This window comes from Saccoglossus kowalevskii, unplaced genomic scaffold (assembly GCF_978046115.1).
Source record: "Saccoglossus kowalevskii unplaced genomic scaffold, keSacKowa6.1 SCAFFOLD_415, whole genome shotgun sequence".
Classification (NCBI taxonomy): Eukaryota; Metazoa; Hemichordata; class Enteropneusta; family Harrimaniidae; genus Saccoglossus; species Saccoglossus kowalevskii.
This window is the reverse complement of record NW_028188802.1, coordinates 18,215-29,000: the sequence shown is the minus strand read 5'-3', so window position 1 is coordinate 29,000 and position 10,786 is coordinate 18,215. Positions and strand designations below refer to the sequence as shown.

The 10,786-nt window shown below is 39.6% G+C and overlaps 2 protein-coding genes and 1 long non-coding RNA gene across 3 annotated transcripts; all 3 read left to right on the top strand.

The window, feature by feature from the left end:
* The first annotated feature begins 2,417 nt into the window (after positions 1 to 2,417).
* LOC146725331 (uncharacterized) lies at positions 2,418 to 4,729 on the top strand. Its single transcript, XM_085496425.1, has 2 exons — positions 2,418 to 3,701; positions 3,737 to 4,729. The coding sequence occupies exons 1-2, from the start codon at positions 2,418 to 2,420 to the stop codon at positions 4,727 to 4,729; spliced, it is 2,277 nt and encodes a 758-aa protein (XP_085352551.1).
* Positions 4,730 to 5,676: 947 nt separating this feature from the next.
* LOC144352828 (uncharacterized) lies at positions 5,677 to 8,438 on the top strand. The gene is made up of 2 exons (XM_078009713.2): positions 5,677 to 5,810; positions 6,617 to 8,438. Exons 1-2 carry the CDS (start codon positions 5,677 to 5,679, stop codon positions 8,436 to 8,438), a joined length of 1,956 nt encoding a protein of 651 aa, XP_077865839.2.
* A 407-nt stretch (positions 8,439 to 8,845) lies between these two features.
* LOC146725330 (uncharacterized) lies at positions 8,846 to 9,502 on the top strand. The gene is made up of 2 exons (XR_014928825.1): positions 8,846 to 8,933; positions 9,451 to 9,502. It is a non-coding gene; the product is annotated as an uncharacterized LOC146725330 (long non-coding RNA).
* Positions 9,503 to 10,786: the final 1,284 nt, after the last annotated feature.

Below are 10,786 nucleotides of genomic sequence, written 5' to 3'. Positions count from 1 at the left end.
TTAATCGCTGCTGCATAATTTGTGATCAAATGCAACGTATAACAACGTAATTCGTATCAGCGTTTTATAGTCATTACACCCGTTTAAGTCCTTCGGTCCTTCGGTTAGGTCCTTCGGTCCTTCGCGGTCCTTCGTTTTAGTGAGTTCCGTAACTTTCGCCGAAAATTCAAGAAATCTTTCAATTCTTTGTCAACTAACTTGCCGGAAATCAAATTAGCATAACAATGCGTTGAAGCCACTTTATTCAGCTTTCCACACACCAATGCCACACTAAAACAACTAAAACATTTGTTAGGGCCAAATCAATATATTATTTACTGTAAACTTGGATAAAACCATGTGGCGAATAGCGCCACCCAGAGTTATTGGTGAAAGTTATTAATAGTATCAAGGTTAGTTCTTATCTGAGATTTAAAACAGATGGGTTGGCAGTGTTACTCAGCCAACTGTACGGTACGGATGTACGTCTTTAAGATCCATCAATATCTTGATATTGGAAACTGTTTCACTGGGAAATGATTGGCTAGGAAGGTCTACAAACACGGTGAGTGTTTAATGATGTGTTCTGTTTAATTTTAGTGCCATTATGGTGCAAATATATCGTACACTGTTTACTGTGCCATTACATTGATTTTTAAGTGTAAATAACTTCACTATAGCCAGAACAACCAAGACTTCATTATAGATTTGAATAAGTTTGAATAAGTTTTATTATACTCGTTTAGTTTACATAGTTTATGTTAGGAAATTTTGTTGTATGTGTATTTATTATTTTGTTTGTGTTACATTTCAGTTAACGTCATTCTACATTGTTTGTATGGAATAAAGAGTCGCGATACAGAAAACAGACTTTTGTTCAATTAGTGTGGAAGAACGCATTGGCGAGAGGATGACTTCCTGGTGTAATCAATACATAGTGGCAAGCTTATTCACTGTGTCAGTCATTAATTGGGCGTTATAGGGGGCCAGTAGAACTTTGAATTTGCTTGTGCACTACATTTATTAACGTGTTTTGACAACTGTGTAACTCTAAGTTGATGATGGATCATGAGTTGGAGCAGGAATTTCACACCATAACTACTGATATTGAAGCTGGAGCTATTGCTAAGCAGACTACTATGCCAGGTAGTACGTTATCAAGCCAGAGCCGTGGTGAACGTACCAAGAAACCTACAGAGAAGGGACTGCAGTATACATTGGAGACTAGACAGAGGGAACGAAATAGACTGACTAGTCAGTTGAGAAATGGTATGAAACGAATCTTGAGATCGTTAGATGAACGATATGATTTAATGGATGGATACATATGAATCGTTTATCAGTGCACACAACAGATATCATGACCTTCTGTCAGAGGAAGCTCAATGGGAAGACTTCCATGGATGGTATGAATGTTTTCAAGATTCTTGTAATGAGTTTAAAGCCACTGTTCTTCATTAGATTCAAGGAGCTGAATCACAGTTGAGACAATCTATTAGAATGAATGAGAAAGTGAAACCTGAGGACAGCGTTTCACAAACTACTACTTCCATATCAAAGAGATCCAGATCTAGCCGGGCTTCATCAAGGACCAGCTCTCTCTCCGTGGCTAGAATTAAAGAAGATCAAAGGAAAGTAGAGTTGTTAGCTCGAGCTGATGCATTGAAGAAGAAACAAGAGTTAGAACAAGCTAAACTCAGCCTGAAGATGCAAGAAGAAGAATTGGAGCTGAAAACAGAATTGAAGATATCAGATGCTAGGAGAAGTATACTTGATCAAGCATGAACTATGAACATGAACTTGCACATTCTGCGCCTAGTTGCAGTGGTACTAATTTACATGTAGACGGTAGGCAGAGTAGGTACTTTGACCATTTTTTTAGGCCTGAGATAGGGATACAGAGATCAGGGCTAGATAAGAATCTGTTGGAACAGGATGTGAATCATGATGCAGGTGAGTCCATTTTACATAGTCAGAATGTGCGTGAGGATGATGGTGTGAGTGTTGGCCATGCACGTGGTGCGTGGGGCATGCGCTTTGTGGGCAGTCACGATAGTGACAGCAATTCAGGTTCTGGATCCTCCGTAGCGGGTCAGGTATCCTCAAGTGAAGTCATCTTGGCCATGATGAAACAAATTAAGAAACCACAGTCAGATATCAAGAAGTTTGCTGGTAACCCCATGGAGTATAAGAAGTTTATTCGTCAGTTCAGGACCAGAATTGTAGCAAATACTGAGAATGATGATGAAAGAATGAACTCTTGGTTATGGCCACCTGGAGGCAGAGAAAGGGTATCCTGCTGCCATGAAAGAACTTCAAGAACGATATGGTGATATTGAATGTATTGCTCATGCCTACGTTAAGAAAGCTCTTGATTGGCCAGACATGAAAGCCTACAATCCAAAGGCTCTAGATGAATTTTCCATCTTTCTAGTTGAATGCGAGAATGCAGTACAAAGTATAGAAGCCATGAGAATACTTACCCAGAAAACATCAAACAGCTAGTCAAGAAGCTGCCCTCGGCCTTCCATAATAAGTGGAGTACCAAGGTACAAGGAATCAGAAATAATAATGGAATAGTTGCATTCAGACATCTAGTTAGCTTTGTAAAGAAAGAAGCCAAGAAAGCAAATGACCCAATGTATGGAAAGGAGGCAATGAGTGTTGAACAGAATAAGAATGTCCAGAAAACCACAAAACAACAACATTATCGCTCCTATAACAAGGGTGGCACCTATGCTACAGCCACAAAGGAGAAAGAAGAGAATAACATAGCACAGGCCCCAGTAGAACAAGATACACTGTGGAATAAGCCGCAGACTAAGGCACTAGAAAAGCCTTGTATATATTGTGAGGACCCCCTCCATACTTTGGAGTCTTGTAAATCGTTCACTTCATTGTCACATGTGGACAAAATTAAGTTCCTAAAAGGCATGGGTTTTTGTTTTGGGTGTTTGAAATCTGGTCATTTAAGAAAGGTGTGTCGACAGACAGCAACATGTTCTGTATGCCATAGACGACATCCTACAATTCTGCATGATGAGCGATTCAGTCAAAAAAACGACCTGAAAGTTAAACCACTTGATCATCAAAATGTGAGTGCTTGTGCACAGAGTCATATGGGGACCGGTGATATTAAATGTACTATGGCAATTATTCCAGTCATGATTAAGGCTAAGAATAGTGACAGGGCTATTGCAACATATGCCTTTTTGGATCCTGGTAGTAGCATTTCATTTTGCACGGAAAGTTTAGTTAGGCAGCTAGGATTGAGTGGTCGAAAGGCAAAGATCACACTGGACACAATGGGTGCACCTCACACTATGACCACTCATATTGTGAATGGTCCGGAAGTCTGTGATCTACAGTGCAAAGAAGTAGTAGATCTTCCAAAGATATACACCAAAGACAAAATGCCTGTATCACGTAATTATGTTCCCACTCAGAAGGACATATCAAAATGGCCACATCTGCAAGATGTTGTTTTACCAGAAATTGATGCAGATGTTGGGATATTGATAGGTAACGCAGTAGCAGATGCCTACGGAACTATAAAAACAGTGACTGGTCCTCGAGGAAGTCCACATGCGACTAAAACACGGCTTGGATGGGTGATATGGAACATGGTTCGTGAAATTAAATCAGACAAAATGCAAGATACAGTTTCGGTTAATGGAGCTGAAGTTCTTGCAATAATAGAAATGGAAGAACTCAATTGTATGGTGAAGAGTTCCATCAATCTCTTGATTTCCCTGAGAGTTTAATTGATGATAAAGGAGAGTATTCTCAGGATGATAAGAAATTCATTGAGAAGGTAGATAACTCCCTCAAACATGTCAATGGTCATTACCAAATTGCCTTGCCATTCCGTGATGATGATGTGAAGTTACCCAATAACCAACATCTTGCTATGCAGAGATTCAATTTTCTTGAATGTAAAATGAGAAGAAATCAGAAATTTCATGCAGATTACACATCGTTCATGAGTGACATCATTAGTAAAGGTTATGCAGAAAAGGTTTCGGCTGAGACACTGAACAGAGATGATGGAAAGGTATGGTATATACCCCACCATGGTGTTTATCATCCTAAGAAACCAGATAAAATTAGAGTAGTTTTTGACTGTTCTGCTAAGTACCAGGGAATATCCTTGAATGACTTATTATTATCTGGGCCAGACTTAACGAACAAGCTTATGGATGTGCTACTTAGATTCAGACAAGAACAAGTAGCCTTGATGGCAGATATTGAGGCTATGTTCCATCAGGTGAGAATATCAGACGAAGATTGTGATTGTTTACGATTTTACTGGTGGCCAGATGGAAATTTTGATATGGAACCAGAAATCTACAAGATGGTGGTTCATTTATTTGGAGCAGTCTCTTCACCAAGCTGCTCAAATTCTGCATTACGTAAAACGGCAGAAGATTATAAACACATGTTCGATTCCACAATTGCTGATACAGTTATACGTAATTTTTATGTTGATGACTGTCTGAAATCTGTAGACAGCACTGTGAATGCAATCATGTTAGCCAAGGGTCTGATAGATATATGTCGGAAGAGTGGGTTTCACCTAACTAAATGGGTCAGCAACAATCGTGCTGTTCTAGATACAATTCCACTGGAACAGCAAGCTAAGGAGATCAAAGATCTAAATTTGGATTATGACAAACTTCCAATTGAGCGTGCCCTAGGTGTATATTGGTCAATTGAATGTGATACTCTGAGATTCAAGATTGTCATATGAGACAGACCACCCACTAGAAGAGGAATTCTTTCTATCGTTAGTTCAGTTTATGATCCCCTTGGTCTTGCAGCACCATTTGTCCTGCCTGCTAAGATTCTTTTGCAAGATCTATGTCACCGAGGACTTGAATGGGACCAGCAAATTGGACAAGCAGATCTACAAAAATGGCAAACATGGTTAACTGATCTTCCATGTCTAGTGAACTTTTCAGTTCAAAGGTGCTACAAACCGACAGACTTCAGGAATGTATGCCGATATCAGATCCATAATTTTTCTGATGCCAGTGAGAATGGATATGGGACTGCTTCATATCTCCGCATCATTAATGATGATAGGAAGATTCATTGTTCCCTCCTACTAGGGAAATCACGGGTTGCACCCTTAAAGAAGATAACCATCCCTCGTATGGAGCTCACTGCTGCAACTGTATCAGTGCGAATTAATAAGATTGTCAAAGTGTGCATTTCTTTGTATAGTTTAGTTGTGTGGTACGAATTTGAATAAATCCTAGATAGTCTAAGTACATACGTAATTAGCTTTCAATGTGCTATTCGATTTAGCTTAGTGTTAAATACATATATTCACACTCACTGGGACTGTTAATAGCCGATGTACCAAACCCTGTGTGTCGAGTGGCACGTTGGACGGGTGATATTTCTGTGGTTTGGAGAGTGCTTCAACATGATCTGATTACCATAGTGATAGTGCAACACTTTCGATCTCGATTTTTATTTAAAATAGCTTGGTGAATGTATGTGCATATTAACTGTTCGGGAACAACGAAATCACCTTGACAATGGCACTAAGAAGATGTCATCCTGTATGCATGGATAATTCAGTCGTGTAGAGTAGAATCTGGGAGAATGCTCGGTGGCCCACCAATCAAAGGTGGTGGAATAATCTAGTCTGGTGGACGAGTCTATAAAAAGGCGTCTAAATCAAGCCTCATGGCTGTTGTGTACTACTGGGGTTTCCTCCATGCAGCACTGGGTTGCAGGGAAGAACGTGACGAAGTGTGTGCATTTGGATGTTGGTTGTTCGCAGGTAAAGAAACATCTGCCTTGGTGTCAGACGACTACATGTACCGGGACTGCCGATGACGGAAAACTACAGTGAAGAGTAACACTCTGTGTGACCACATATTGGAACGTCGGACTTTGCGTCAAGAGACTGGTAAAGACGAAGACTACATTGAAGATTGACTCTCCGCAGTTTGAAACTTCTGCCTTGGTGTCAGATGACTACATGTACCGGGACTGCCGATGACGGGAAAATTACAGTGAAGAGTAACACTCTGTGTGACCACATATTGGAACGTCGGACTTTGCGTTAAGAGACTGGTTAGTAACAGGTCCCACAAACACATTAGAATAGGCACATAGTTGTTCCATATTTTTGTTTCGCATATTTCGGTCTTGGTCCAAGCGCATCTAGTCTTTGCGAATCGTAATTAATTTTAAGTAGCGTATTTACAACAGAGATAGGCCACTAGTCACTTCATGCCCTTGTATGTATTATTACCCCAATAAATGCGGTTAGTTTGACCGTGAAAAGTATTATATTGTCTGTTTCATGTATTCACGCCACACTACTACTGCATTCTACAACTATGAGATACTATGATTGTAGTTTCTGGCTTGGTTTCAAGAACCCACACAAGTTGGAATATCTGCATTATTTGGCATTAACTGGTTCACACTAGTCTCATCGCAATTTTCCGGCCAGTTTATGCAAACTAATGCAGTGACCTCTTGACAAAGATGATACAACGGGAGCTGGATTATAAGATCAATGATACATTTTTCTGGACAGACAGTAAATCAGTTCTTAGATACTGTGCAAATGAGTCAACTATATTTCACACCTTTGTTGCTAATCGTGTGGCAGTTATTCGGGAAGGTTAAAGGTGAATTTGTTCTTACAAAATAAGCGATGGTTGGAAGGTCCTTCATTTTTGTGGCAACCTCAGTCAGAATGGCCATCGAGAAAATCCGACTGGGTGATTCCTGACGGTGATCCAGAAGTGAAGAAGCCAGTCAATGGTATGGTAGTTAATGAGTCTGCTACAGTTATGGACAGACTGATGTCATATTTCTCCAATTGGATGAAACTTAAAGCAACAGTTGGATGGTTACTGGTAGCCAAGGATAACCTTAAGAATTGGGTTTCTGAACGGAAGAAGATCAAAGAAAGTCTTATGGAAATGGGAGTTGACTCAAGTCAGCAAATTCAACTAGTGAACCAAAGAATGAAAAATATAAAGGTAGCAGCTATGAAACAGGCCAAGGGCAGTTTCAGACACCAAGCACTGAGTGTGGAAACATTACAAAAGGCAGAAAAGGCAATCCTAGGATATGTTCAGCAGCAACACTTTTCTGATGAAATAGCAGCTCTGCAAGATTGTAAAAGCACTGGGAACAAGAAGTGGGTTAAGAGATCAAGCCCATTATACAAGTTAGATCCATTTTGGCAGAATGGACTTCTGCGTGTAGGTGGAAGAGTTGATCGTTCAGCTCTTCCAGATGAGATGAAGCATCCTGTTGTCTTACCAAAGAATTCTCACATTTCGAGACTAATTTTGGAAGACATCCACAGATGTGTTGGACATCTGGGAAGAAATTCTATGCTAGCAAAGTTGCGACAAAATTATTGGATTCTATGTGCAAACACTCTCATAAGACAGATAGTTTCAAGATGTGTCTGCTGTCGTGGTTACCGAGCCAGAGCTGGAGAACAGATGACGGCTGATTTGCCTATTGATCGTTTAACCCCAGGGGAAGCACCATTTAATCGTACTGGTGTAGATTACTTTGGACCATTAGAAGTCAAACGAGGACGCAGTAGGGTCAAGAGGTATGGAATAGTTTTTACATGCTTGACAACCCGTGCAATACATCTTGAGGTGGCGCACTCTCTTGACACAGACTCCTGTATTAATGGATTAAGACGGTTCATAGCCAGAAGAGGGCCAGTCAAAGTGATAAGGTCAGATAATGGTACAAATTTTGTAGGGGCTAAAAGAGAACTTCAAGAAGAAAGTGCAAAATGGAATCAAGTGAAAATAAGTGGGGCATTACGTCAAGACAATGATACATGGACGTTCAACCCTCCAGCTGGTTCGCATTTCGGAGGCATCTGTGAACGTCAGATAAGAACAATAAGAAAGATTCTATTCTCCCTGCTCAGAGACCAAATGATGAGTATAGATGATGAATCACTTCAAACACTATTCTGTGAGGTTGAAGCTATCATAAACAGTCGCCCCATTACTCGAATTTCAGATGACCCAAACGATCTTGAAGCACTCACACCCAATCATTTATTAAAGCTTCAAACAAATCAAAACTCACCACCTGGTATATTTACAAGTAGCAACATTTATGCTAGTCGCCGATGGCGGCAGGTCCAGTACCTTGCTGACATATTCTGGAAGAGATGGACTAAAGAATATTTACGATCATTGCAAGAGAGACAAAAATGGTTACAGCCTCGAAGAAATCTGGCAGTTGGAGATGTGGTCCTAATAGTTGATAGTTCAGCACCTAGAAACTCATGGTCTCTAGGAAGAGTCATCAAAACCATGACAGACAATAAAGGATTGGTTCGTGTTGTTAGCGTGAAGACCAAGACAAATATTTTGGAACGCCCAGTGGATAAATTATGCTTGCTTCTAGAGGCTGACTGTATTACTGATACGTTTAAGTGTTGAGATATGTCCAGGGTGATGGTTGTTGGCATATGGAAATTAGGCAGTTGTAGTTACTGTGGTTGCCCTTATGTGATACGCGCTGCTTGTGTGTGGCTGACATTCATTACTCTAGTGACTTACTTTGGCCTTATTTGTAGGGATTCATAATTGTTCCATATAAATTCTCCACAATTAGGGGATCAGAGTGTTAGGGCCAAATCAACATTTTGTGTATTTAATTGCTATTATATTTTTTGTATTTACTGCATGCTATGCTATATATTATTTACTGTAAACTTGGATAAAACCATGTGGCGAATAGCGCCACCCAGAGTTATTGGTGAAAGTTATTAATAGTATCAAGGTTAGTTCTTATCTGAGATTTAAAACAGATGGGTTGGCAGTGTGACTCAGCCAACTGTACGGTACGGATGTACGTCTTTAAGATCCATCAATATCTTGATATTGCAAACTGTTTCACTGGGAATTGATTGGCTAGGAAGGTCTACAAACACAGTGAGTGTTTAATGATTCATATGTGTTCTATTGGCGGTTTAATTTTAGTGCCATTATGGTGCAAATATATCGTACACTGTTTACTGTGCCATTACATTGATTTTTAAGTGTAAATAACTTCACTATAGCCAGAACAACCAAGACTTCAGTATAGATTTGAATAAGTTTGAATAAGTTTTATTATACTCGTTTAGTTTACATAGTTTATGTTAGGAAACTGTATTCGTTTCAAGTACAACCATTGTTAGTGTACTAGATGCTCTGTCTATTTCTCAGAGCTATTTATAGAACTTAAACTTGTCCATGCATGCATATAGATATTAGGTTACTTGGAAGAGTCATTCCACTCATATTACAATTATACAGTGTCTTCGTTTAAGACAGGCTGAGCATTATAAGCCATGAAGTACTATGTGTATTTTTAGATATTTTACACTGTGTGTACATCACTAGAAATGTATTTGTTTTATTTTATCATTGTATGTGTATTTATTATTTTGTTTGTGTTACATTTCAGTTAACGTCATTCTACATTGTTTGTATGGAATAAAGAGTCGTGATACAGAAAACAGACTTTTGTTCAATTAGTGTGGAAGAACGCATTGGCGAGAGGATGACTTCCCGGTGTAATCGATACATAGTGGCAAGCTCATTCACTGTGTCAGCCATTAATTAGGCGTTATACGGGACCAGTAGAACTTGGAATTTGCTTGTGCACTACAACATTTAAACCTTTGTTAGGAAATTCACGTGCATTAAACTACGTTTTTAAGTCGCGTACCATAAATTGCGTTTTGGAGTCCATCAAGTTTGTTCCAAAGACTGCAGTCGCACCAGAGATAACCAGAACAAGCCGGTAGGCTGGTTGGTGATTCGCTCCGCTCAAAAAGCAAGGGGAATATTTTCGGCTGTTGTCACGGAAAGACATGAACATCGGTTCATAACTAAAATCGAGTTCCGTATACGAAGTTCGTCAAAAAACATTCAGTCTTTAGAAGTTACTTTATTTTATTGTTAGAACGTATTCTGTTTTTAAATTTATTATTTCCAACCGTTTGCGATAGTATTTTCTAGATTGAAGACAGCATTTACAGTTCATTCAAAGTTCAACGTTGCGTTGGGATTACAAGACTGGTAGGAGGTAATGAATTTGGGGCGAGTGTATTCAAAAATCAGTTTTTGGCTGTTGCCATGGCAGCGGTGGGCCAAGTGTTTTTTCAATTAGTGACGGTACGACCTGCCTGTCAAGTATGGACAAAATCAGCCAAGCCAAACAAAATCACAGCGCAGTTAAAAGCCGTTGCTGATGAAAAGTTACCCCAACTTTCAGGTCAATTTGCTCTATATTACCATTTTGCAATAGTATTTCCCAGAATGAAGTCAGCATTCACAGTTCATTCAAAGTTCAAAGTTGCGTTGGGATTATGTTGATACAGTGTAACAATGTCGGCGCTGGTGATCACTTACCAGTGCGCAACGTAGCCTAAATAAAAAGCATGATCATTTGAAGACTGCTATTACAATACTGGTAGGAGGTAACAAATGTGGGGCGAAAGTATTCAAAAATCAGTTTTTGGCTATTGCCATGGCAGCGGTGGGCCAAGTTTTTTTCTACCTGCCTGTCAAGTATGGACAAAATCAGCCAAGCTAAAAAATAAATCACAGAGCAGTTAAAAGCCGTTGCTGGTGAAAAGTTGCCCCAACTTTAAGGTCAATTTGCTCTGTAATGAAAATAGACATAAAATAAACAGTCAATTCATGCCAACACTCAAGCTGAGTAGAATGAGCTACGTCCGTGCTTTTTAATCATAGAAATGTAGGGCGAGATACATTTGGCGCGAATGTATTTAAAC

Coding starts and splice junctions, on each gene's coding strand:
- LOC146725331 (XM_085496425.1), top strand. CDS start 2,418: ATGCGAGAATGCAGTACAAAGTATAGAAGCCATGAGAATACTTACCCA. Junction 3,702..3,736: donor TGGAAGAACTCAATTGTATG/GTGAAGAGTTCC, acceptor GATTTCCCTGAG/AGTTTAATTGATGATAAAGG.
- LOC144352828 (XM_078009713.2), top strand. CDS start 5,677: ATGGCTGTTGTGTACTACTGGGGTTTCCTCCATGCAGCACTGGGTTGC. Junction 5,811..6,616: donor TTGGTGTCAGACGACTACAT/GTACCGGGACTG, acceptor ATCGTGTGGCAG/TTATTCGGGAAGGTTAAAGG.